The following is a 24,092-nucleotide window of genomic DNA, read 5'->3' on the forward strand; positions in this document are numbered from 1 at the left end:
CTTTCATGTACTCAGGTACCTAACAGTAATGATGGTTGGTGTAGAATTTAATAATGTGAGTAGATGTTATGTTTATTAAAAGTGTAGTTAGGCTGTTGATATATAATTTTTCTATGTCATATATGTAATTTTTAAAGTAAAATATGGAATTAGTGAAATATTTTACCCTATGTACTTTTTTAAAATATCAAAGTAGAGGTTTTCTTAGCCTGAGTTAGAGTACAGTGTGCTTTTCTCAGTGAATAGCTTTTTGATGGCAATGGAATACTTATAGAAATTTTACCAATTGTTGAAGTTATGGTAATTTTTGAAGACATATTCTAGTAAGTAGTATTTTTTTTTTATATTTGTGAGTTAAAGTATAGACACTGCCAGCACTGAATATATCTTAATCTAAGGCAAAGCAGACTTGATATGGTACATTGCTCATCATATGTTTTCCAGTACAGACACACAGTTGAACTGTACAAAATCACTTAATTATAGACATTGTTCAGATAGGTTACAAGTTGACTTTTATATTGACCATATACACAACCTACAGAACTTTAAGATTTGTTTCATAATGAACCCATTACTTTCAGTTAGCTTATTTCTTACAATCAAAATGGCCCTGGACACTTCAGTCCCCTTTTAAGAAAACATTAGATATCTTTTAGTAGTGAGCATGTGTAAATCAATCCTGGGGTTTCAGGCAGCCAGCCAAGTCATTTTTTTGTGTGTGCAACGATTGTTCCCAGTGCTTTTAGTTTTCTCGTTTCAGGTCCCTTTTTCCTTTCTTTTATACTTTTTATTCTTACAGTTCTATAGATTTTTGCTTATGGATAGGGGTGAAAGAATATAATTTTACTCCTGATTTGTAGTCAGACTACCTTTGATTCATGATAATTGAATTAACTACAGCCTATAAGTGTTGTTCAACTACTGGCTGGTTCCTTCTGGTGGATGTGGTTTACCAGAGTTCTGTAAGCAATCTCTCTCTCTCATGTGCAAAGAAAAGCCAGTTATTGTTAACGATATGTTACTAGTTTTCTCTCTTAATAGAAGCTTTTGTTCATTCTCTGTTAACTTTATCTTTTTAAGTTAATTTGAACATATCTAGCTAAGGTGTAATTTGAATTAAGTTGTACTTTCTTAGTCTTCACTGCAATTGCACCTTCAGTGTTAAGTGCTAATGATATACTTAACTAATGATATACTTAATGTTAATTGTGTACATATTATTGTATCATATTTGAAATGTTTGCTTTCATCATCAGTATGCGTATGGGAAGATGCCACGGAAGGGTTTTGTTTTTAAAAGTGGTCAGGTTAAAACTCCAAAGATGACTTATATTATGACATTATTTTATTTTTATTATCCTTTTATTGTATTGCACTGCTGATATGCAGACAGTATTTCTCTTAGTTCTCTTGATAGGTGAGCCAAGGTTTGTTTCCTGGTAATTTTTACACTACATTATTTTAAGCACTTATTTCAACCCACATTAGTTTTATGGTATTTTTAAGATAAGGTTTGTTCTCTCTCTCTCTCTTTCTATTTAAAGTTGTTGGGCAGACCTCTGCAAATAATGAAGTTTCCTCCCTTTATATAGTAAGCCCCCTTATTTGCAGGTAATGTGTACCACACCCCCCCTCCCCGCGAATAGCTAAAATCCGCGAATGCTTAGAACCCTTCTAAAAACACTTAGAACTTCGTATTTTGATAGTTCAAACACACAAAAGAAACTAAAAATGTTTATACAGGTATTATCCTACTTACAATACGGTTAGGTTCCAAAAAAACATCATTTGTTGGAAAAAACGTATCTTGAATATAGCCTAGCCTGCACTAGGGTATTCAGTACCATGTAAACATATATGGTGGTGCTCAGCCCATAATTAAAGTATATATTCCACACATACATGGTATAGTATTTATTAATACTCAGCCAATTTTGAGGTTCATGCAGAGTGACTTTCTTATGATAATTCAATACAAAGAGAAATTGGAATAACAACAAGAATTAGCTTAGTCTTACACTATGGTATATGGAAGTACATATATTGCAGCTTAGTTTCACAGTATACTGTACTCTATATTCACATAATATCGTGATTATACAACATCAACATATGAATACAGGCAGTCCCCAATATCGGCGCCTCAGTTCCCCGGCATCCGGTTTTACGGCGCTTTTGTCCTGTAATGCACGATAACCAGATTTTCATTGCCGATAACCGTTATCGGGCGCTGATGACCGGTTACGGCGCCGCTTAACCGGTTATCGCCGCTTAACCAGGATCAGTGCTATTATTGCCGACGGTTAGCGGCGATTTTCGGTTGTAATCACGCTTGTTGGAACAGAACCTCGCCGATAACCGGGACCGCCTGCATGCATCTTTTCCATGATCTTTAAAATGTTATGCTTTAATTCACTGTATCCAATAATATTGTATATATTCTTATATTGCTTTGTATTATAAATTGCGACCATAATGATCAGTGTTTTGGTTTGGGAATCGATTACTGTGTGTGGTAAGTTTATTTCGCCGTATTTAACTCTGTTCAGAGCGCTTTTCTTGCTTCTAGTAGCATAAATGAATCTCAGCTACTTTATTTATATAATAAAATATTTTTGTTATATGAAGTGCTTTTAAGTCAGAAATATAACTTAACATGTCCTGTTGTGAAATTAATTTAGCTATTTTTTTTTCATTAATAGATGACTTCGGCCATTTGGGGGCATGTTTGTTTTGTGTACAAAAATAAAATCAAGATTCCATTCTCTTTTTCACTTGATTTCATCATAATACAAGCTTTATGTATTTATCGTTTATTGGCGTAAAAATAGCAGAAATTTGTGTTCTTTCATGCCCAGTAATTTGATTGAAATACTTTCTCTCCAATTTTAATTATGGTTGAGTTTCATCCATGCCGGGGATGCATGATAATTTATAGTCATTAGCAGCTTGAATATTGTTTCTTTAGCTTCAGCTGTTCTGCAGCTTAAATTTAGCAGTATATTTCTTGCCGATCTTTTATCCGCACTAATGAGGGTATAATGCAAAAATATATCAGTCCTATTCTACTATAACGTCATTTGTACTATGACTACGTTAATTGTTTACAGGCAGTCCCGAATAAGCCCCGAAAATTGCCGATTTTTTATTACAGTATTGGCGGTTTTCTGTTATCATCACACCCTCAGAATGGAACTCCCGCCAATAACCAGGGGCTGCCTATACTACTGTACGATGGTTGAAAACAAGCAAACCGGCTGTTGTTATCCAGTTTGGTTATAAGCAAAACAACAGTTTCTCATTCGGTTGTTTATGGCTGTACGCATTTATGCAAGAGTATAACATTACTAACAATACTTTTATCATTCTTTACTTTTTTAACTAGATGGATAAAGAGGTGTGGTGTAGTTGGTTTTATTGTAATTTGGTCTCTCTCTTTGCTACCTCTATTGTATTTGCTGCCTGCGCCCTGGCCTGAAATTTAAAAATATTTTATAAAATATTGTCATATCGGTATTAATTGCTTTACCCATCGCGAAAATCGAATTATTGTAACTCGAGCACTACCTGGCAATTTGATATTTTAATAGTTTTATCACACAAAAAGTGCATTTAGTCTTGAAAATGACATGAAAATAAAGTAATTAGTGAATATTTCTCAGTGAAAAATACAGCGAATGCGAATTTTCAGCAAATAATGCGTATACATGTTCCATAGAGAAATCCGCGAATAGGTGAGTCTGCAAGTCGTGAGACTGCGAATACGGGGGGTTTACTGTACAGCCTATTATTAGTAATGAGCTTGTATTAGAAATTACTTTCCATCATGAGTTCTTGGCTGTCACCCATTTGTCAGTGAGTGCCTCAGCCACTATTGCCACTAGCTCACATTCCTCTGAGAGGCAGCTGTGTGGCTTAAGCCCAGCATCACCTTGGTCCTGCCACTGCTCCCATGGCTCACGCATACAGCAGCCATTGTAGATTTTGAGAGCTGTAGAACACATGATAGTTATTCTGGTCCAGACCTATGCAAGGCACAGAGCAACTGCAGCTTCTTTTGCAAACCAGACCAGCTTTGCCAGTGTTAGGGAACTATGGCCAAGGCTGCCAACAGTCACCTGGTATATATGTGCCAAGAACCTGGCTCTTTAGATACCAGGATGTAAAGCTATCTTCATTAGCAGACAGGACATCAGGTTGGCCATGGACCCAAGTTGCCCTTCTGTCTTTTTGAGTTGGGTAACTTATGGACACCAAATGTATGATTGATGGGTTTGAATGAAAAACTTGTTCTGTCTTTCAAACACTTAGTTTTTATGTTCATATTTTCATTTGATGTAACTATAATTTTTGCAGGTTCAGCATCTTCGCAAATTCATTTCTTTTCGGTTCAGCATGGGCTTCATTGACAACATCATCGCCAAATGTAAGTTTTGCAAATAAAATCATTTGAGGTAAAGAATTTCTTAATTTTATGGCAGTCATTCATACAGATGAATGAGAAGGATTTCCAAATTGTACGTCTTAATTGAAAATCTATGTAGAATGAAGGATCAAGTCTGTGGGCTCAGCCTCTTGCCAGCAGCAGTAACCAGTTTGTAAAATAAATATATAGTTGTTAGATTGTACTGTATTTAAATTACTGTTTAGTGTGTTCAGAGTTTTGCATGAAAAGTTAAAAACTTACATAATCTTTTTTTCAAGCTTGGTACATGGAAAAACAAAGATAAAAATTTGCAGAACCCTCTAGGCAATCACTTGTCAGTTACCCTGGGTTAGAGTTTTTCATCTGAATGTAAAACATGATAGACATGCAGTCAGGCCAAAACTTTACAATTCAATAAAGATGTGCATGAATTGTGCCAAGTAAGCTTAAAAATTTTCAAGAACTTAAATTTGATGGACCTATGGAAAGGATCAATTGATTATTTCTGTAAAAATGTTCCTTTGGGACACATGCCTTGAACCAAATAAAAAAATAAAATGGAAAAAGAATTACTAATTGCTGCAAGTTATGGTAGTTTTATACAGTAAAGTACTACAAGCAATTTTAACACAAGTACTTAGTCAGTCTAGGGTCTAAGTTAAACTATCTTAATAATAATAATAATAATAATAATAATAATAATAATAATAATAATAATAATAATAATAATAATAATAATGTCAATTTTCTCAGCTCTTGTGAAGTTTCTGTACATTCAAAAGCTGTAGGACCTAACATGCAGTATATAACTGTGCTCTAGTAGAGTATGGAAACAATATGTACAGGAAAATTTTTATTCTTTAAAAGAACATGTGAAAAAAGTTTTACTATGATAGAGGGAAAAGTGTGCAAAATTTCCAAAATAAGATGGGGTAGGAAAAAACAAAGTAATGCCTACTTTGTCAAGCTGTTAAAAACTTTAAAAGTTTTATTATTTATTCTGTCATACTAATCTTTCCTTTGCTTCAATATGAAGTTATTAGTTTATTCTTAATTAAACTTTACTGGTCTGCATTGTAGATTACTTGGATGTGAGCAATTGTAGGATTATGGTTTTTTATATTGAATTGATTGATATTTAATGTTTTTTCCTAGATTTGGCAACTTGTGTAGGATTTACTGTTGTGGCATATCCTTATCTAAGTGCATCAAAACTTGCCAATGCTGAGTACAAAACACGAATGCAGGTTAGTGGTTTTTTGTTTTTCTTTTGAAGTATCCAAATAAAAACTAGAGTTAATTTTCTGTATTGCAGTTGTAAATTTATCATGGTAATTGTCTGGTTTAGGTATTTTTCATTGTAATTGTGTTAGATTAACCCTTAGCTGTTGATTTTTCTGGATTGATTGAGGTTTTTCTGATTAAGTAATTTAAAACTTGACACTTGTTGCAAATAAGATTTATTATGCAAAGAGGTTGCAACAACAGAATGTCTTCTGGCATCCTCCCTGAATTTTTTCTATTTAGTGTTCTTGTAACTTTTTTTTCAAGAAAAATTATTGACCATTATTAATTTTGAACTTTTCTATCACTGGTGTAAAAAAATACCAGATTAAAATTTGGAAGTTGTGTAGTGGTGTTTGACAATTGTTTATTGATGAGTATATTTGACATATGCTAAATTGTTATATTCCATGTAATATAGTAATCTATTAATAATGTCAGCTCTGGTTTAAGTCTTTGGCAATACTGTATATGGCCAGCACATAAGGTTTGTGAATATTGTGCCTTATTTCACAAGGCTATAGTAATCTGTGCCCATTAGTGATAGCCATATAGTCTAAATCTCATGAGACAAGTGAGGTTCTGGGTTATAAATAATTGCTGGACTGTCAGATGCCTCATGAAATGAAATAATGTCTTTATTTTTATTTGTATACTGTGCTCCCATAAGTAAGGGATATTATCTGTTGTCATTTTATTTAGCCCATGCTTTCTGATGATTTTTGTTTGTGCATATCTTTATATGTGCAGTCTGGAGACAGACTTTGAAAAGATGTAAATTACTTATGGAATTAGTAGATCTGTATCTACATGTTTGAAGAGCTGTGCAAGAGACATTTGTTTTGAGAATAATAAAGTATCCTTAAGTGCACAAGAAATATTATGACATATACTGTACCCTGTTGACATTTAAGAGGAACAAATACTGTATAGTATTTGACAACCTTTTTTTTAGAAATTAGTACAAAATATCGCTTATATTTTATGCTAATTTTTATCCTTATATCTGAAATGATGGATTGCTGTAAAAAATATTTTCCCAATTTTTACGCATACATTCTTATCAGTACTCGTTTCCTCTCATTTTGTCATAGAATTCCTTTAGAAAGCAACAGTCTTCATTTGGCAATTAACTAATCTTTAATTAAGATTAGGTAGTAAATAACGTTGTAAATGTATCTAGATGTTTGATTACCCTTCTTAATGTGTGATTTGTTTTCCAGTATTTCAACTTGGAAATTTTTAATTGCAGGATTATTATAGGAGTGGTAGAATGTTAGTGAAACTTGCAGAAGCAATTGGTAGGCTTGTTTTAGCTGGGAGAGAATTGACAAGACTTGCTGGGTTCACTTCTAGAGTTCAGGAGCTTATTACTGTCCTAAGTGACCTGAATGCAGGAACATATCAACGAACGATGTTAGACAACAAACTTCGAAATGGTAAGTAAAGAGATCAGATATGCAATCTCTTTTCTCAGGATAAGAATTCTTTTAATGTGAGGGAGTGACTGTTTTAGCCAAATACAGTGTGTTCATACAGATTAAAAACTAATTTTTTCATACTATCAACAAGTCATTACCTTACATATTCTTTTGCTTCATATTTGAGGGGATGACCTCACCAACATTTCTCAAGTTTGATAGAATCCTCTGCTGTTGAATATAAAGCTTTGATCTGTTGTTTGGATGAGCTTTTGTATTTCATTCATAGATATCCTTTCAGCTATGACATTATTCCTCATGCCACCTACTTATTCCAAATATCTCTCATTGCCTCTTTTCTTCACCACTTAGTGTCTTGACATCAATTGTTGAGGTTATCTCTTTTATCCTAGGCCCTTGCATCATTTGTAGTAGGCAGGGAGTCAATTACTGTTAGGTACATTGTTTGAATTATTTTAACCTTTTTTCCTCATATGCTTGGCTTCTGAAAAAAAAACTAAAAATTACATTTCAGTTTTAATTACGAACATTCCATCATCCCCATACGGGGGGTAGTGCCATCAGTGCACCTCACGTGGTGCAATGTAAGTATTACTTAAGGGTCTTTGCAGCGTCCTTTCGGACCCGAGCTATAACCTCTTTTCATTCTTTTACTGTACCTGCGTTCATATTCTCTTTATTCCATCTGACTTTCCACCCTCTCTAATGTTTGTTTCATAGTGCAACTGTTAGGTTTTTCTCCTGTCAGACATTTCAAACCTCCTTGCTGTCAATTTCCATTTCATCACTGAATGACCTAATAGGTCCCAGTGCTTGGCCTTTGGCCTAAATTCTATATTCTGTTGTATGCTATTCTAACTTTCCATCATGGTTGTTTTATTTTTAAGTATTGCATAGCAGCAGGGCATTTCTTAGTGAAGTCTCAGGAGAATTTTCAGTGGCCTGTATGATCAGTGAGTGAATTGCATGTTGTATGGTTGAACTTATTGTAAAGTGGAATTTTTAGGATCATATGTGCCAATTGTGGATAATTTTTGGCTTGGACATTACAGTAGTTTTAAATCTTGAACAGTAGTAGGCATGGCAATGTGTTAGATTACTTCATCTCTCTGCTGTCCAATAAACCTTTGACACTTCCCATTCCTTCAAGAGCACTGCATTTTTTCATTTATGAGATACCTACATGAATCAAAATCATGACGGAAAAGATTTAAAAGATCCAAGAATCACACACTTGTCTCCCCTCACTGGCTATGGAAGGCATTGCCAAGGATGCTGCATCCTTCAAACCTTGTTCTGCCAGATGATAGTAAGCTGCAGAGATGGACATTAGAGATATCTTCCTTAGGGAGAATCTTGTCCTGAACTGGCAAGGGTTCTTGGTACTGCCAGTTTCTTGCTCCCTTCTAATTCTTCCTTCGCTGAGGATATAGCCAAGGCTTGTCATGTAGTTCCTTTGGTTGTGTGTCCATGCTAAGTGCATGATATGTGTACTGCTTTCTGTTCAGCATGATGAAAAAGTGATGCACCTTCATAGAATTAACAGGATCTGTCTGGCCTGTTGTCCTCATTAGCTTTATGCATGTGTTTCATTTCATATGACTCATGATCTCTTCCTAGAGCACTCAGTTCAAACTTTTTTAGAGAAATTGATGTCCATCCTTACCAGGGTTGCCATTATCACCTTGCGGGCTTCTTTTTCTTAGTTGTCCTAGTACCATCACTCATCTTTCAGTAAGTACCAGTGATCCATGACACCACTGACAGCGGGCCTCATTTGTGCCTCAGAGGTATCACATAATCTCTCTTCATCAGCAGAATAATGCTTCACAGCTGGGTAGCTGGAGATTGTCCTTTTGTTTGGGTCATAGGAAGACTTCCTTCAAGTCTCTTGCCAGAAAAGTCACTGAGAAGTCCTGTTGTCTCTTGACCTTCTATCCAGGTTTAGGGCCATCTCCAAGAGAGTTGGAGGGCTTGGGAGCCCATTGGCATGGAGCCTTGGCTGTAGAAGGTTTTCAGTTTCTTTTTGCCATTTCTTGACATTTGTCTCCCCCTCCTGTTTCATCCAGTTGCTTTGTACTCCTGGTTACTCAGGCATGCCATCAAGGAGATTCTGCTAGAGTGGCTGAGGTTATGCAGTTGGCTCTTCCTAGTGCTAGTGTCTTCAGGAAGAAGGTAACTGATTATTGACCATAGCCAGCTGAAAAAATTCCTTTCCTGACTCCTGTATTATTGGTGAATGGATGGTCAGAATCTGCTAGAGTTTTATAAACCCTTTCATCATAATTTCTATCTTCAGCTGGAGATTGTGAAAAGGAGTAAAGAGAGCATCACTTTGTGACCTGGGAAGTTTCCTGGTCATGTGCAGTGATATATTACTGTGGAATGCTGCTTTTGTGCACCTTGATGCAGTCTGCACTGTTAAAGGCTATATATTAATTGGTTTGTATAAGCTTTTTTTATTGTAAAAACAGTTTTTATATGGGATTACATGTATTATGCTAAAATTAATTCAACCATTTGTAATATGCAGTGCTGCTCTCTGGCTTTTGCACATTTAAAGGCAATTTATGATTAATATATTTGTATAAGACTTGTTTTATTTTAAAAACAGTTTTTGTATGAGATTAATTAAAATTTTTTATAGTTTTCAAAGGTTCCTATATTCATATTTATTGTTCTTTGTAACAAGTTTCTCTAAATTTTGGTGACTGCATTGGCTGACACTGTAATTTTTTCTAATATTCAGCTTTTCCTTGTATGAATGATCTTCCCCAGTGATTACTAACAGAATTAAGGCTTATGCAAAATGCATTTACATACAGGTACACAATCCTTTATCCGAAATTCTGAAAACTGAAAAGTTCTAAAACTGAAAACTTTTGCTGAGATTTAGAGTGTCAGTCTGTATATTGGGGTTTGGTGTGCTACCGGCTGACCCAGCAGTGTGGGTGTAAAAGCATTACCAAATTATTTTACGAAATCCCAGGAATTTACTCAGAAAATCCTAAGATTAACAAAAAAATCCAAAGATCATAAAATAATTGTATTGCTGTTTTAGAGTCCTAAATAATCTCTCTCTCTGGGAAAGATACTGCTAATTTGAATCTTTAACCAGTGGGTATTAGCACATATGCAGACAGTGTTTGTGTGTGTTCATAATATTTTTTAAAAATGTGTAGTACAGGTAATACATCATTGGAAGACAAAAAACAAATTTTTATCTTGTCAGTTGCATGGGCTATAAAAGATGTGACCAGCAGGGAAACAGAAATGGATTAACATTCCTTGAGAGATTAAAGAGATGAACTCTCTCTCTCTCTCAAGAAAAAATATTGCTAATTTGAGTCTTTTTAACCCATAGGTAATAGCACATATGCACACACTGTGTGTGTGTGTTTGTGTGTGTGTTCATAATGTTTTAAAAAATGTGTAGTACAGGTAATACATCTTTGAAAGACAAAAAACAAAAAAATACAAAAAACAAAACAAATTTTGTTGGTGTCAGTTGTATGGACTATAAAGGGTGTGACCAGCAGGTAAACAAATGGATTAACATAGATGAATTGTGTTTTGAAGGTATGTCAAGGCATTGTCAGTAAATATCTTCTGAAGCAAAAAGAAAAATTCTTCCGTTACTGAAGAATCTATGAACCAGCAATTTTGCACTCTAAGTAATGAGAAGGAATTCATTCCATTTTTTATGTAATCAGTAAATTAGATACACCATTAAAAACTACTGTACGTACTGTATTCAAAATACACGCTTACGTCATCATCAGCTTCACATGACCAAAACAACAGAATACACCTAAAACCTGATTGGCTGGCTGGTTGCCATGGAGATCTGTTAGCCAGTGATAGCCCTCAACTTCTGTTCTGTTTATAGACATATTTCAGTCCCAAATTGTGTGTACAGCAGTAAGTTTGAACATTGCTGTGATTGTGATTATTTGACTGCTGGTGGCAAAAATTACTCAATATTTTGTTTTATATAATTATTTCTTTGTGAAAACAAGAATTTAACAATAATTTTAACTTTAATATACTGTAGTGTATGAAAAATCCCACACAGTGTGTTGTAGTGATGCGTCATCACTTGCAAATCCTGTTCCCAGACTGTCCTCAAATGTAAGACTGCAAACTGATGATGACGTTAGTGACAACAAAGAACAACCCTCTCCAAGATTGATATGATGAAATTTATTTTATAGTCTCACTTATCGATAAAATTCACAAGTTGAATTACAGATATTTTGATCATAAATATTTTTGCATTTTACAAAATGTTTTTGTTGAAAATAATAGGCGTTGGTAAACATATGGTCTTCATTGTCCCAGTATTTTATTATTGATGATCTTAATTAACAGTATATTAATATTAATAATAATAAACTATAATGAATAAATTATAATGAAAAACTTGGAAAGAGGAAAAAAAGTTTTCGCTGCAGTAGTGATGTTTGATTATGCTCCTGACCCCACAGTTCCAAAATCCGAATAATTCCAAAAACTAAAACACATTTGGCCCCAAGGGTTTCGGATAAAGGATTGTGTACCTGTACTGAGAAACATTAACATTGTTTGGAAAAAACAGGTATTTTTATAGAATATTAATTTCGTCTAGAGAATGAATCGCTAAATTCAGTTTTGATACTTTTTTCAAAGTAATTGTTAATTTCTGGTTTTTAAAGTTTGAAAGTTAGGTTTTTTATGGAAGTACTGTAAATAGTTGTATGTTGTGATTTTCTGTCGGAATCATAATTTGAATTTTCTGTTTGCATGACAATATTGAGGTATTTGATAAGTTTATGTTATAAGTTTTAACAGGAAATTTTTTAAAATGGTTTACGTAAAGTACTACAGGCAGTCCCCGCTTACTGGCAGACTGGCAGCATCAGTTAATGGCTTTTCAGTTTTATGACGGCTAACAACGTCGTTAACCAGATTTTTTGCGCCGGTAAGCAGTTTATTGGCATCGGTAAGCGGTTTATCGTGCCAATAACTGGTTAACGGCACCTTTAAGCGGTTTGTCGGTGCTTACAGTGTCATAAATCCCATTTATTGCCATAATTATTGTGATGTTCCGGTTAACAATGATTTTTGGTTAATGGCGCTCAGCCAGGAACGGAATCTCTGCTGTTAACCGAGGACTACATGTACTACAAATTTTCTGTTTTCTTGTGCAGATACTGTATGTAGTCAGCAGTGCATAGATATAGGCCTTTTTGGGGATTTAACCACCGTATCCATAGACAACTACTGATTTCTTAGAAATTTAATCACAGTACAGTACTTGAAAAACATGAATATTTTATAATAAAGTATTTTTATATTACAGTATTTTGCAGGTTGCTGATATTAACATCATTCAGTTGTCGATGTTAATTTCACTCAACCTTTTTTGGGGGATATATTGATGAGGAAACACAAGGTATGCTGGTTCATCATTTGTTGTAAATTGTAAATTTGTTTTAAATTTCTACAATTTGTTTCTTTTCCAATTTTCAGGTGCTGTGTGTAAGCCCTTAATTGCAAATTCAGGTAAAGTCATATGTGAAGACAATGTTATCCGGTTTGAGAAGGTTCCATTGGTTACTCCGAATGGAGATGTGCTGGTAAAGGAACTAAACTTTGAGGTCCATGCTGGGCAGAATGTTTTAGTGTGCGGACCTAATGGCTGTGGAAAATCTTCCCTCTTTAGGATTCTAGGAGGGGTAGGTATAACATATCATAGATTGCAATTAAAAAGATAAACACACAAAACATATACTTTATACATTAGATCTACATTTTTTGTTAATATGCTGGAAATTTATTTGCTTCTGAATGATAGTAAATATGCTTACATGCATTGTTAAAGCCAGAATCATTCACAGGAAATGATCAAAGAGGTCTGACAAGATTTTTTTGAGAGGGAACTTGTGGTGCAGTATTATTCTTTTAAACTATTTGATTTAAACTGGTTTTCACATTTTAGTTTACTGATCATTGTGGGATTTTCCTTCAGGGCAATGTTGGACACAGGTACTCTGAAATTAAAACACAACTGTACCGTGAAAAAATTGAGGAAACATATTGCACTCATTTCCTTTGCTTTTCAGCTTTGGATTAAGTGTCCAGAGATGATTTTCACAGTTTGAGTTGCATGTCTCAGAGTTTAGCCCTCTCAACTTCATTTCTGTATATTTTAATAGTATTTCATACATTTATGCATAATATTAAAAGGTCACAAATGCTGTTATGCAATTTATTTTGGGGTGAAATGCTTCCCTATATTCAGTGGAAGGGTTGCTGTTTACATTTTTTAGTCGTAAAAGTGAGTTTAGATGTTTTGAAAGTAACTTTTTACACATGGTGTCTTTCAGCTTTGGCCAGTATTTGGAGGAAGTTTGACAAAGCCAAGTGCTGGTAAGCTGTTTTATATTCCACAAAGACCATACATGACTTTGGGTACTCTACGAGATCAGGTTAGTAGTTTTTAGAGGTTTCTTATTTTGTTAAAATTTTACATAATAATGATTCATTTCTATATTGTATTGTAGCTCTTAGTCGTGTAGTCTATAAATTTAATTATACCTTTGTTCAGTATTGGAATTACTTCCTTGTGTATTGCATGAAGTCCTTACCACAGAATATAATTTTTGCTCTATAATTTGTTTTAGAATTAATTTTAATGACCCTATTTACAGTTAAGTTGTGATGATCATTACAAAAATTTGTAGCTCATTGATTCAAGAAGTATTTTTGAAGTAGTTCAGAGCTGGTGTCCTGTTGAATAAGAATGTAAACAATAATTTTCTAAGTTTCTGAGGCACATATAATATTTGAAAAGTGAGCACTAGATATTTGTTCATTCTAGCGTCAGGTGAAATGAAAATACTGAATAAGTGGTCAAAACTGTTTTCTACCACAAAATCAAAGGGCTGATGAATATCATGATTCATCATGACAATTTGCTAGATTTTGGAGGTGAAACAATAATAAATTTGCATGATGAAGATTATAGTTAGTATTTTTTAAATCCATATAATAATGACACAATAAGCTGCATTTCTATACTGTCATGGGGCTCACCCAAAGCGTTTGCTCCAAAATAAGAGGTGAACATTGCTGGTAGGTAAGTTGAAAGAAACTGAACAGCAAAATAGGAAGAGATTGAAAAGAATGGATAAAAATGAAAAAGCATTCAGTGATACGCTAGGGTAAAAAGGGATGCTGCAAAAGAACCCTTAAAACCCACTTTAATGCATTATCTCATAATTCTGAATTTTAACTGCAAATCTTTCATTCTGTGGGCATTCATGAGGTTGTTCACTACAGACCCTTCAATTATGGATTGTTGTACTTCTTTGTAACAAATCCCAGTCACAAGTTGTGCTGTTCAAGATTGAGAGGCCCCCACTGCCATGTCCAGGATTATGCTGTTTTGTATTTTCACCAGTGCCATTATTTTCCCATTAGCAATGTTGTTTATGCTCATTTTAGTCTGCATATTTTTTGTTTTATTGGTGTGTTTATGCAATTTTTTTTTCTTAAATATTTGTTCAGGATCCAGCTCTAGACCTGCCCCTACAGGGTTACTGTGAGTTTGCACTTATCCTTTTCCATTTTTGTTTCTCTACTATCTTTTCTACTTATTTTGGAAGTATTGCATTCAGTTTTGCCACAATCTTTTTCCTATTAGACCTGGGGAGTTTTAATTTCCTCTCATGATGCAATGCCATTCTAACCTTGTTATTGCTTTGCAGGTTTAGATTCACAGTAACCTATTACTATTGAGTTTCTGTTTGTATGTTTCTTGTATGGACATATGTTTTGAAATTCATGTGAATTTCTTTTAACTTAGTGCTTTTAGGCTCTTGGTGGGTTTTGTTTGAATTTAGTGAATTTTGTGTATTAGTTCATTTCTTTTTTATTAATGTGTTATGCTAATTTTCATGGAAGGAGGGCTGAGTTTGCGTGTAGCTTGGCTGTTGTTATTCTTGTTCCTTTGCTGTGCCTCAGCATGCTTTCCATGTATTGCCTGGTTGAGCTTGTAATTAGTTCATGTCTTCCCTTGATAATAAAAAATATCCTGTGCCCATCTCATAGGGGTCAGCAGTGTATGCTGTAGTTGATGAGGGAGATATTCCACTAATGGACTGTAAATCAAGGTACCTGTTTGTGCAGTAGAGATCCTACAATCGCCATATCTGGAAGCCTGCTGTGCAGGGTTCCTGAATGACTTCATAGGTTCCAGAACTTGGCCTAAATTTTATATTCCAATTTTTCTCTTGCCTTTTCAGTCAAGAAGTACGCTTCTTGGTTACTGCCTCAGTTGTGGCTGTGCCTCCCTACCTGCAAAGTCATGGTGCCATTCTATGGACATAAAACACAAGAGGATGGTGAGCTCTTCTGTTTGTGCAGGCTCCTCTGCCCCAGAGAATTTATGTTCTTGCAAGGTTTCCAGGCTTCCTAATGTATGTTCATGTTATTACTCAGGGAGGCATATTTTGTCCACTTTTGATGCTTCATTTATCTTTCCCATTAGTATCTTCAGGTTGTGAATCCTTCTGTCTCCACCTTCTTTTCCAGCATCCATGACAACTACCTTGTCGTCCAGCACTGACTGGTTGCAGTCTGCTGCTGCTGCTTACAGGTTTGTATGAAACATCAAATCTTCTGTCATGAAGGGTATAATCAGCAACCAATTTTGGTCAGTCGTCAGAGTGTCTATTGATGCCTTACAGCTGACTGGGCCTTCTTACTGTTCTTCCTCCTCTCCATCTCCTCCTCCAGTGCTTCTTGTGTATGCCACTTCTTCTGAATTGTCACCTACTTTCCTTCCACTTTGGCTGTGCCAGGCCAATTTTTGCCACACCTCAAGGAAATCTCTACAAATGCCAAGGATTTTCTGTGCATATTCTGTAGGGCTGTATTGTTCATGTTTCAATGGATTACAAGTGCAATTGCATAGGGAAAGCTAAGAAAATTGCAAGGTTAGGCAAAGTTTTTTGGGGGGGAGGTAGGCTAGTTATGCTAGAGAGACAGTCCTTTATACTGCATTTTCCCCTTTTGTGCCACTTCTGTGGCTTTGTTAGTATGAATAAGTGAGAGAAGGTTACTGTAACTGTTGAAACTGTGGCCAGCAGCAACAGTTACTACATAAATAACTCAGAGAAGTTTCCAGAAACTTCTGTTTTCTCATTCTTCAGATATTCCATTATGGGTCTGAAATTTAACAAAGCCCCCAAAGGGGGATAGTGCCGTCAGTGCACCTCATGCAGTGCACTGTAGGCATTACTTAAGGTTCCTTGCAGCATGCCTTCAGCCCCTAGCTGCAACCCTTTTCGTTCCTTTAACTATTCCTTCTTTCATATTTGCTTTCTTCCATTGTACTTTCCAGCCTCTCCTAACAATTGATTCATAGTGCAACTGCAAGGTTTTCCTCCTGTTACATCTCTCAAACCTTTCGCTGTCAATTTCCAGTTCAGCGCTGAATGACCTTCGGCCTAAATTCTATATTCAGTTCAGTTTTAACAAAGCTGTGTATTTCATCTAGAAACTAATCTTGTTAGCCAAGTTTGTGAGAGGCTAGAATTTCTGTTGTCTGGTTAGGATAAATGACATGGCATAACTTAATAGAGACCTCATTAGGAGTATTTCAATATTAATATTATTATTCTTAAAGTAGTTTTACCAGACTATCAAGTCAAAATAACTCCCATAGTGGTTTGCCTGTGTTAGTGTTAATAGACATTGTAAATATAGGGAGCATTTGAAGCTACTGAACCAGATATTTTATGCTTACAATGCATTTATAGATTTTTTTAAGTAATGCAGTTATGTTAGTTAAATTTGCTTATTTTAAAATACTTTGGCCATGATGTCTTATATTTGTGATTTTTGTACCCTTTCACCTTTTTTCATGTTATTGGGTGGGTGCATCATATATAAAGTAAAAGTGCAACGTTTTGCACGATGTTACATTGCATAGTAACTAAATAATTTTGGAAGGAACATTCCAAATGTAATGTTAAGGTATTCGGTGAAGGGGACTTGTAATTATACAATCATACAATGAAGAAGAATTTATGTTAAGTTTCATGCATTACTCGGTTTAGTTTAGTTGTATGAGTATATATATTTTAACTTCTAATTGTGTTTAAAGATACAGATGAAGCTTACAATGTGCAGATGAATAGAAAATGTAAAAATTACAATACAGAAAACTTTCTCAGGTCATCTATCCTGACTCTGCATCTGACATGGCAGCACGTGGATTCAGAGATGATAATTTGAGAGAACTCCTCTCTCATGTGCAGCTAGAATACATCCTTGAAAGGGAGAAAGGATGGGATGCAGTAGCTGACTGGATGGATGTACTGTCTGGTGGAGAAAAGCAGAGGATAGCGGTGAGTAAACATCATTGATTTGCAGATTACAGACTACATTACAGGCAGTCATTACTATATGACTGGATGGGTTCTTCAGAAATAGATAGGATAATAAGTTGCTTGATCATCTGATGGACACATTATAACTTGAGTTGAATGGGGATGTGTTCCTAGTCACTGAAATTTAATAAAGAATCAGTAATAAAAGATCCCCAAACTAACTATAGAACATTTCTTTACGAGTAATATATGTGTACAGTATAATCACATTTATAAGGTAAATGCAATTATTTAAAAAAAAGAAATGATAAAAGAAAGACCAACTGAAGAGATGATTACACAATCTCAGTGTCTCCCCTGTCAACTCCGGAGAACTTGAGTATAAGTTGGCAATATGACCCTACTCTATATGTACACAATTAAAAATGTAAAATTTTATAAATTATAAAGAAATTTGCATAATAGTGAAATGAAAAGAGTAAAAATACAGTAATTAGAAAAACACTGTATAATGATTGCACATCTGCTGAAGCAACCCTTGCTTTCATCACAACTGCCATCAGCAAACACAAAAGTGTAAAGGTATCATTTTTTAATGCTATATATACACAATGTAATTAAACAATGATGAGAAATAGACATATTGAAATAAAAAGGCAAAGAAAAAAAAAGCAACAGACAGAACCAGAAGAAATGATTGAGCTACCCGAGCACCACTAGAGCACTGTGTGTATATATGTAAGTACAGACAGAATGAGAGCCTGATGGCTTGGTTGGTAGAGGGCAAACCACAGACTTTATAGAAGCCTGCATAGGGTTCAATCTCGTGAGCTGACCAGTCAGAGGCGGAAACTTTGCTATCCGCAGATATCCCGGATTCATATGTAATCAACGGATAGGTTTGGTTGAAAGCAAATGGATGTTACAGACTAATACACACATAAACAAAGCCACCCAACATCTTCTAAAAACATAACAGACACCTGGCTACGTCTCGAACTGTCGGACATCCGCCCCAGTTCTCCTCGTGCTGCTGGAGAAAGGGAGCGGGTTTCGTAAGACATGTACACATTCGTTAATCGGGGTCTAAGCGATGTCAGGCAGGGCAGCCGGTCGAGGTTTTACGGCCTACCCTAACGCAAATCAAAGTCCTTCAAGAAGGCATCGCGGCACCCCATATAAAAATGGGTATAAAAGCACGTTAAAACGAAGAAGAAGAGACAGATTGGATAAGTATTAAAATCAGTCATTCTGAGAAAGATATATGAATTTTATTGCTTTGCATCTTTTCATATTAACCCTTAAACGCCGAGCCTCTATTTACAAACGCTTCCCGTCGATGGCAAGGTCGTGAGTTAGCACCAAGCGAAAAAGTTTTTCAAAAATCATAGCACGCTTTTAGTTTTAAGATTAAGAGTTCATGTTTGCTTTTTTGTCATTGCTGAAGTTTAGTATGCAACCATCAGAAAATGAAAAATATTATCATATATAATATTGAAATATATGGAGTGCAAAAAAATTTATATATAATTTTATACAAACGCGCTTGTGAGCAAAACGGTTAAAGCTAACGGGTTATTTTTTTTTTTTCTTTGTATTGTACACTAAATTGCGATGATTTTGGCATATAACAAATTGTAAAACGATCAAAGCAACAGCAGAAAAAATATTATCACAAAATGATGCGAATTAGTAACTGATCGTAAAAAAATGTTTTTTCGCAAAATTCACCTAAATCGAAATATTGTACAGAGACTTCTCGTTTGTTGAAAAATGAAGTTTAATTGATTGAATATTACTAGACTAAAGTGTTTTTAGCTATAATTGTGCCGACCATTTCGGTCGAAAGGAAGTTGACAGGAAAGCAGAATTTTTCTTCATTTATCGTGATTTATAGGGAAAATATTTCAAACTGATAAAAGCTACAAACCATGAGTTATTTTCTGTTGTATTGTACATGAAATTGCGCACATTTTCATATATAAAACTTTATGTAACGACTAATATAAAACGATGTGCAAACATTACGCATAACGTGACGAATGAATTTCCGTAGATGTTTCAATAAAGTTACCACATCGGATGTAAGGAAAATGTTTTTTTTTCAAAACTTCACCATAAATCGAATATTGTGCAGAGACTTCCAATTTATTGCAAAATGAAGGTAAATGATTGAATATTAATAGAATGTAAGAGTTTTTAGCTTACATAATTGCGTTTTTTCACCATTTCTGGTCGAAAGTTAAAGTTGACCGAAGGCTGAAATTTTTGCAGTTATCGTGATTTATGTGAAAATATTTCAAAACTGATAAAAGCTACAACCATGAGCTATTTTCTGTTGTATTCTACATTTTCATATATAAAAGTTTATGTAACGACTAATGCAACACGATGTAAACATTATGACAATGGACGAAAGAATTTCTGAGATGTTCGCCGAGTTACCGTACAGATTTAAGGAAAATTTTTCAGAAATTCACCATAAATCAAAAATATTTTGCTAGAGACTTCCAGTTTGTTGCAAATGAAGTGGGTACATGATTGAATATTACTAGAATGTAAGAGATTTTGCTTATAATTGCTTACCATTCTCCGGCCAAGTTTAAAGGATCAAGGTTGAAATTTTGGCAGTTATCGATTTATATGTAAATATTTCAAACTGATAAAAGCTACAACCATGAGTTATTTGTTGTATTCTACATGAAATTGCGCACATTTCCATATATAAAACTTATGTAACGACTAATATAAAATGAAAAACATTACTTAACGCGATTTAAAGAATTTCATGATTTAAGGAAAAAAGTTTTTTTTTTTTAAATTCACCATGCAAATCGAAACATTGTGCAGAGACTTCCAATTTGTTGCAAAATGAAGGTAAATGGATTGAATATAATCTAGAAATGTATGAGTTTTAGCTACAATCATGCTTTTTTTACCATTCTCGTCGAGTCGTTGATCAAGGTTGAAATTTTGCAGTTATCGTGGTTTATATGAAAATATTTCCAATTGATAAAAGCTATAACCATGGGTTGTTGTTGTTGTTTTACATGAAATTGCGTACATTTTCATATATAAAACTTTATGTAACTGCTAATATAAACAGTGCAAAACTTCCATAAAATGACGAAGAATTTCTGAAATTTTCGGCCGAGTTACCAGATGGGCGAAGGAAAAGTTTTTTTCAAAAATTCACCATAAATGGAAGATATTGTGCTAGACTTCCAATTTGTTGCAAATGAAGGTAAAATGATTGAATATTACTAGAATGTAAGAGTTTTAGCTATAATTGGCGTTTTTCGACCATTTTGCCGAGGCAAAGCTGACCAAGGTTGAAATTTTTGTAGTCGACGTACGGGTACAGCCCACCGCACCCAACAGACAATTTTAGTCGACGATGATACGCCCAGTCATGCGTTGGCGGGTTAAGCATGTTTATGGTATAACATAATGTAGTATTAATTCTTCACTGTATCTCTCTATCTCTGCTGTTGAGACTAGAAAAATGTTATAAAGCACTGTTAATAGTTTTCCAAATAGAGAGTACCTTTTAGGTAATAAAAATATCAGTAAATAGTACATAAATGTACAGCATAATGTACTGTCATATGGTAAACTTTTTATTTGAAAGTAGGGAAAGTTTACGTTATAATAATGTAAGCACAGACCATTATCTGCATAAACCCTGTAATAATGGCTTGTACATAATTACAGGTAATATTTGAGCTGCATCATTCTATGCTAAGCAGAGCAGTAGACCAAATTATGTGTACAGTAGCCTAATAGGTTTCAGTACAAGTTTATCTCATATTAGTGTTTGTTTCTTAAACTTTACAGAATAAAATTTATGAGAGAAAGAGAAAGTTTTCAAGATCAGCAGACACAATACTGTACATACATATATATATATATATTGTCATGTGACGGTGCATGCTTGGGAGATTTTTAATTATTGTATATAGATATATAGATATATATATGACAGGAATGCTAATAAATTTGGTGGCTAATAAATAAAGCTGGAGAACCTTAGTCTTCTTTTGATAAGCAGGGTTCAATTTGAAGTACTCATAGCAGCACTGGCTGACAGTGATGTTGCTGGTTAAATTACCAAATCTCTAGGCTGCTTTCTAGTCTCCACATTTCCCACACTAGTTTTCTTGCTGTCAGCTAACCCTTTTCTTGGATGTTTACAGATTTGAAGTCTCTGACATCCTTAGACTCGAGGGTACAGGTTTCAATTCTTTAATCTCCAAATTCTCATGAATTTCAAGGTTTAGAAACAGAAGCAACAGTTTCACACTAATAATTCGGGATCCATGAAAGACTTGAATGATATCACTGGTTAATACGCTTAAAACAAATTTACAGAATGACATCACTAGTTAATACTTTTAAAACAAAATTTACAGTGAAAGATAACATTCACTTCAATTAATAATGACAGAAAATTTATGCACAGGAAAGAATCTGATATTTAAAGATAAATCAGCAAGTAAATAAAAATAAGACAAAAATTAACAAGAGACGAAAATCTCAAAATAATGCCATGATTGAAATCAGTGGAATTAAGAATTGAAAAAGCTTTAACACAATTCCCTTTAGCCACATTAATCACAAGATCTAAGATCTAAGTGAGTCTGCACAATTCAAAATTATGACAGCATATTTGTATATGATGAGACTGGAAAGTATTTTGCTTCTCTACAGCAGAATGATTGAATAAAAAAAAAGTGCATAGCACTCTGAAATGAATGTGAATTATGTTATGCTACACATTGAATCAAAATCTCATGTGCAATAATAAGATGAAATGATGAATAGAGGTAACAATATGGACATTTGTTCCAAGTCTCACCCTGATCATGTCCAGTTATGCTAGTCAGGCATTCAGTCATTTATTCTGGAACAATCCTGAGCATAGACAAAATGCATAATACACAGGCACAATTAGTCCAAAGGAAGTGTTGGTAAAGACATGCATAGCAAGTGATTATTACCTCAATCCATTGATTTCATCAGCAATTTGCTGATATTTGCACTGTAGGCTTTACTGAAGAATGTTTCCAGAGCCCATTTTGGCTTGAAGCTGCACCCACTTTACAGCCTTGTACTTTACCTCCATTCCCCCCCTCTTTTCTTCTGTCTTGCTGTCAAACTTATCTTAACTATTGCTTCTTAGTGTAACTGTGAGTTTTTTTTTTTTTTTTTTTTTGCAGAAGTTCACACTTAGATCCTTTTACTTCACCTCCTTTATTTTCTGGATTCTTTATCTTGCTATCCAGTTACTACAACTCTTTCCAGTGTCTTAAGTGCTGAACGGTCAAAAATACCCAGTGCTTGGCTTGACAGCCCAAATTTCATAAAATCAAATCAAACAAGCCGATATTTAAGAATATTTCACATGTCATTCATTTTTTTAAGCCATAGCTTAAATTCAGTGCTGTACTATTTAATTAAAATCACTTTATTTTTACTTATTATTATTATTATTCAGAAGATGACACCTATTCGTATGGAACAAGCCCATGGGGGCTTCCAAAGAACATTGCGTTCATTAGGAAGAAGTAAGAGAAGGCAAATGGAAATACAGAAAGAAGAGATCTCACTTATTAGAAAAGAAAAATAAATTAGTAAATAGATAAAAACTTACTAAATGCAAGGGCAGTAGTATTGGGGTAGTAGTGCATTGTATCTTCGTTTGAACCTCTGAAGTTACAATTGCACGACATCCTCGGAGACTGTTCCACAGTCCAACAGTGTGAGGAATAAAGGACCTCAGGAACTGAGAAGCTCAACAGTGAGGCACATTTACTGCATATTGGTGCTGCTGTTCAGCGAATCTGGTTGCTCTCAGCAGATAAAAGGGATCAGGGATCAATTGTGACTGGTAAAGATCTCTGTTACAATACAACTTATGAAAAAGTGACAAACGAGACACCATTGATGGTCGAAGTCTATTAGGAAACAGAAACCTACCACCACGAACCAATCTATCTAAAAGAGGTAAATCTCTGGCAGAAGCAAACATCCACACCTGAGAACAGCATTCTAGTAAAGGAAGCATAATGTTCTAAAACGGGTTGCATTGATTTTACCAGGTACAGTATAAACATATGAGGCCTTACGAACAATATCTAACTTTTGTGCAGCATTTGCTGAAAATTTCATTAGGTGTTTCTCAAAAGTATGATGAGTCCCAAGTTACATCTAGAATAGTTAAGCTTCAGACTCATTCAGCAAAGTTCCATCCACCTGAAGGGGAAGATGGGTTGGAAAATCTGTACAAGATCTGCTAATCAGTACAGTAGTGTTTTCGTTTTACTGGAGTTCAGCCTCCTACCCCACCGACTACACCATTCCTTGATCTGGTCCATGCCCCGATTGAGGCTGAGAGGAGCTTCATTTCTCATACGTGGAGACCTGACTACACCCAGTCATTACATTGAATGTCAATGTAATGTAACTCCTAATAAGTGTACAATAGTTAGTGTAACTAACATCAGCAAACTGCTGTTTGTCGATTCAGTTGTTCATGTCAGTGCTTGCTGCAGTGGT

The 24,092-nt window shown here is 34.8% G+C and overlaps 1 protein-coding gene and 1 long non-coding RNA gene across 8 annotated transcripts in view; one reads left to right on the top strand and one right to left on the bottom strand.

Moving 5' to 3' along the window:
- The window catches only part of Pmp70 (ATP binding cassette subfamily D member Pmp70), a 59,877-nt gene that overhangs the window by 24,945 nt on the left and 10,840 nt on the right, over positions 1 to 24,092 (top strand). For 4 of the 6 annotated variants that reach the window (XM_067098980.1, XM_067098983.1, XM_067098982.1 and 1 more), the window contains exons 9-14: positions 4,360 to 4,429; positions 5,585 to 5,676; positions 6,966 to 7,152; positions 12,667 to 12,872; positions 13,524 to 13,625; positions 17,379 to 17,552. In XM_067098980.1, the coding sequence (XP_066955081.1) occupies positions 4,360 to 4,429; positions 5,585 to 5,676; positions 6,966 to 7,152; positions 12,667 to 12,872; positions 13,524 to 13,625; positions 17,379 to 17,552 (831 nt within the window). Of the gene's footprint in view, positions 1 to 4,359; positions 4,430 to 5,584; positions 5,677 to 6,965; positions 7,153 to 12,666; positions 12,873 to 13,523; positions 13,626 to 14,706; positions 14,741 to 17,378; positions 17,553 to 24,092 lie in introns of all 6 variants that reach the window. The other 2 variants (XR_010852152.1, XR_010852151.1) reach the window with 1 other exon arrangement.
- LOC136835441 (uncharacterized) overlaps positions 16,632 to 24,092 on the bottom strand; it is a 65,796-nt gene continuing 58,335 nt past the window's right edge. The window contains exon 4 of one of the 2 annotated variants that reach the window (XR_010852154.1): positions 16,632 to 17,711. This is a non-coding gene — a long non-coding RNA (uncharacterized lncRNA). The remainder of the gene's footprint in view (positions 17,712 to 24,092) is intronic. The other variant, XR_010852155.1, reaches the window with a different exon arrangement.

The sequence above is a fragment of the Macrobrachium rosenbergii genome, chromosome 55, assembly GCF_040412425.1.
Source record: "Macrobrachium rosenbergii isolate ZJJX-2024 chromosome 55, ASM4041242v1, whole genome shotgun sequence".
Taxonomy (NCBI): domain Eukaryota; kingdom Metazoa; phylum Arthropoda; class Malacostraca; order Decapoda; family Palaemonidae; genus Macrobrachium; species Macrobrachium rosenbergii.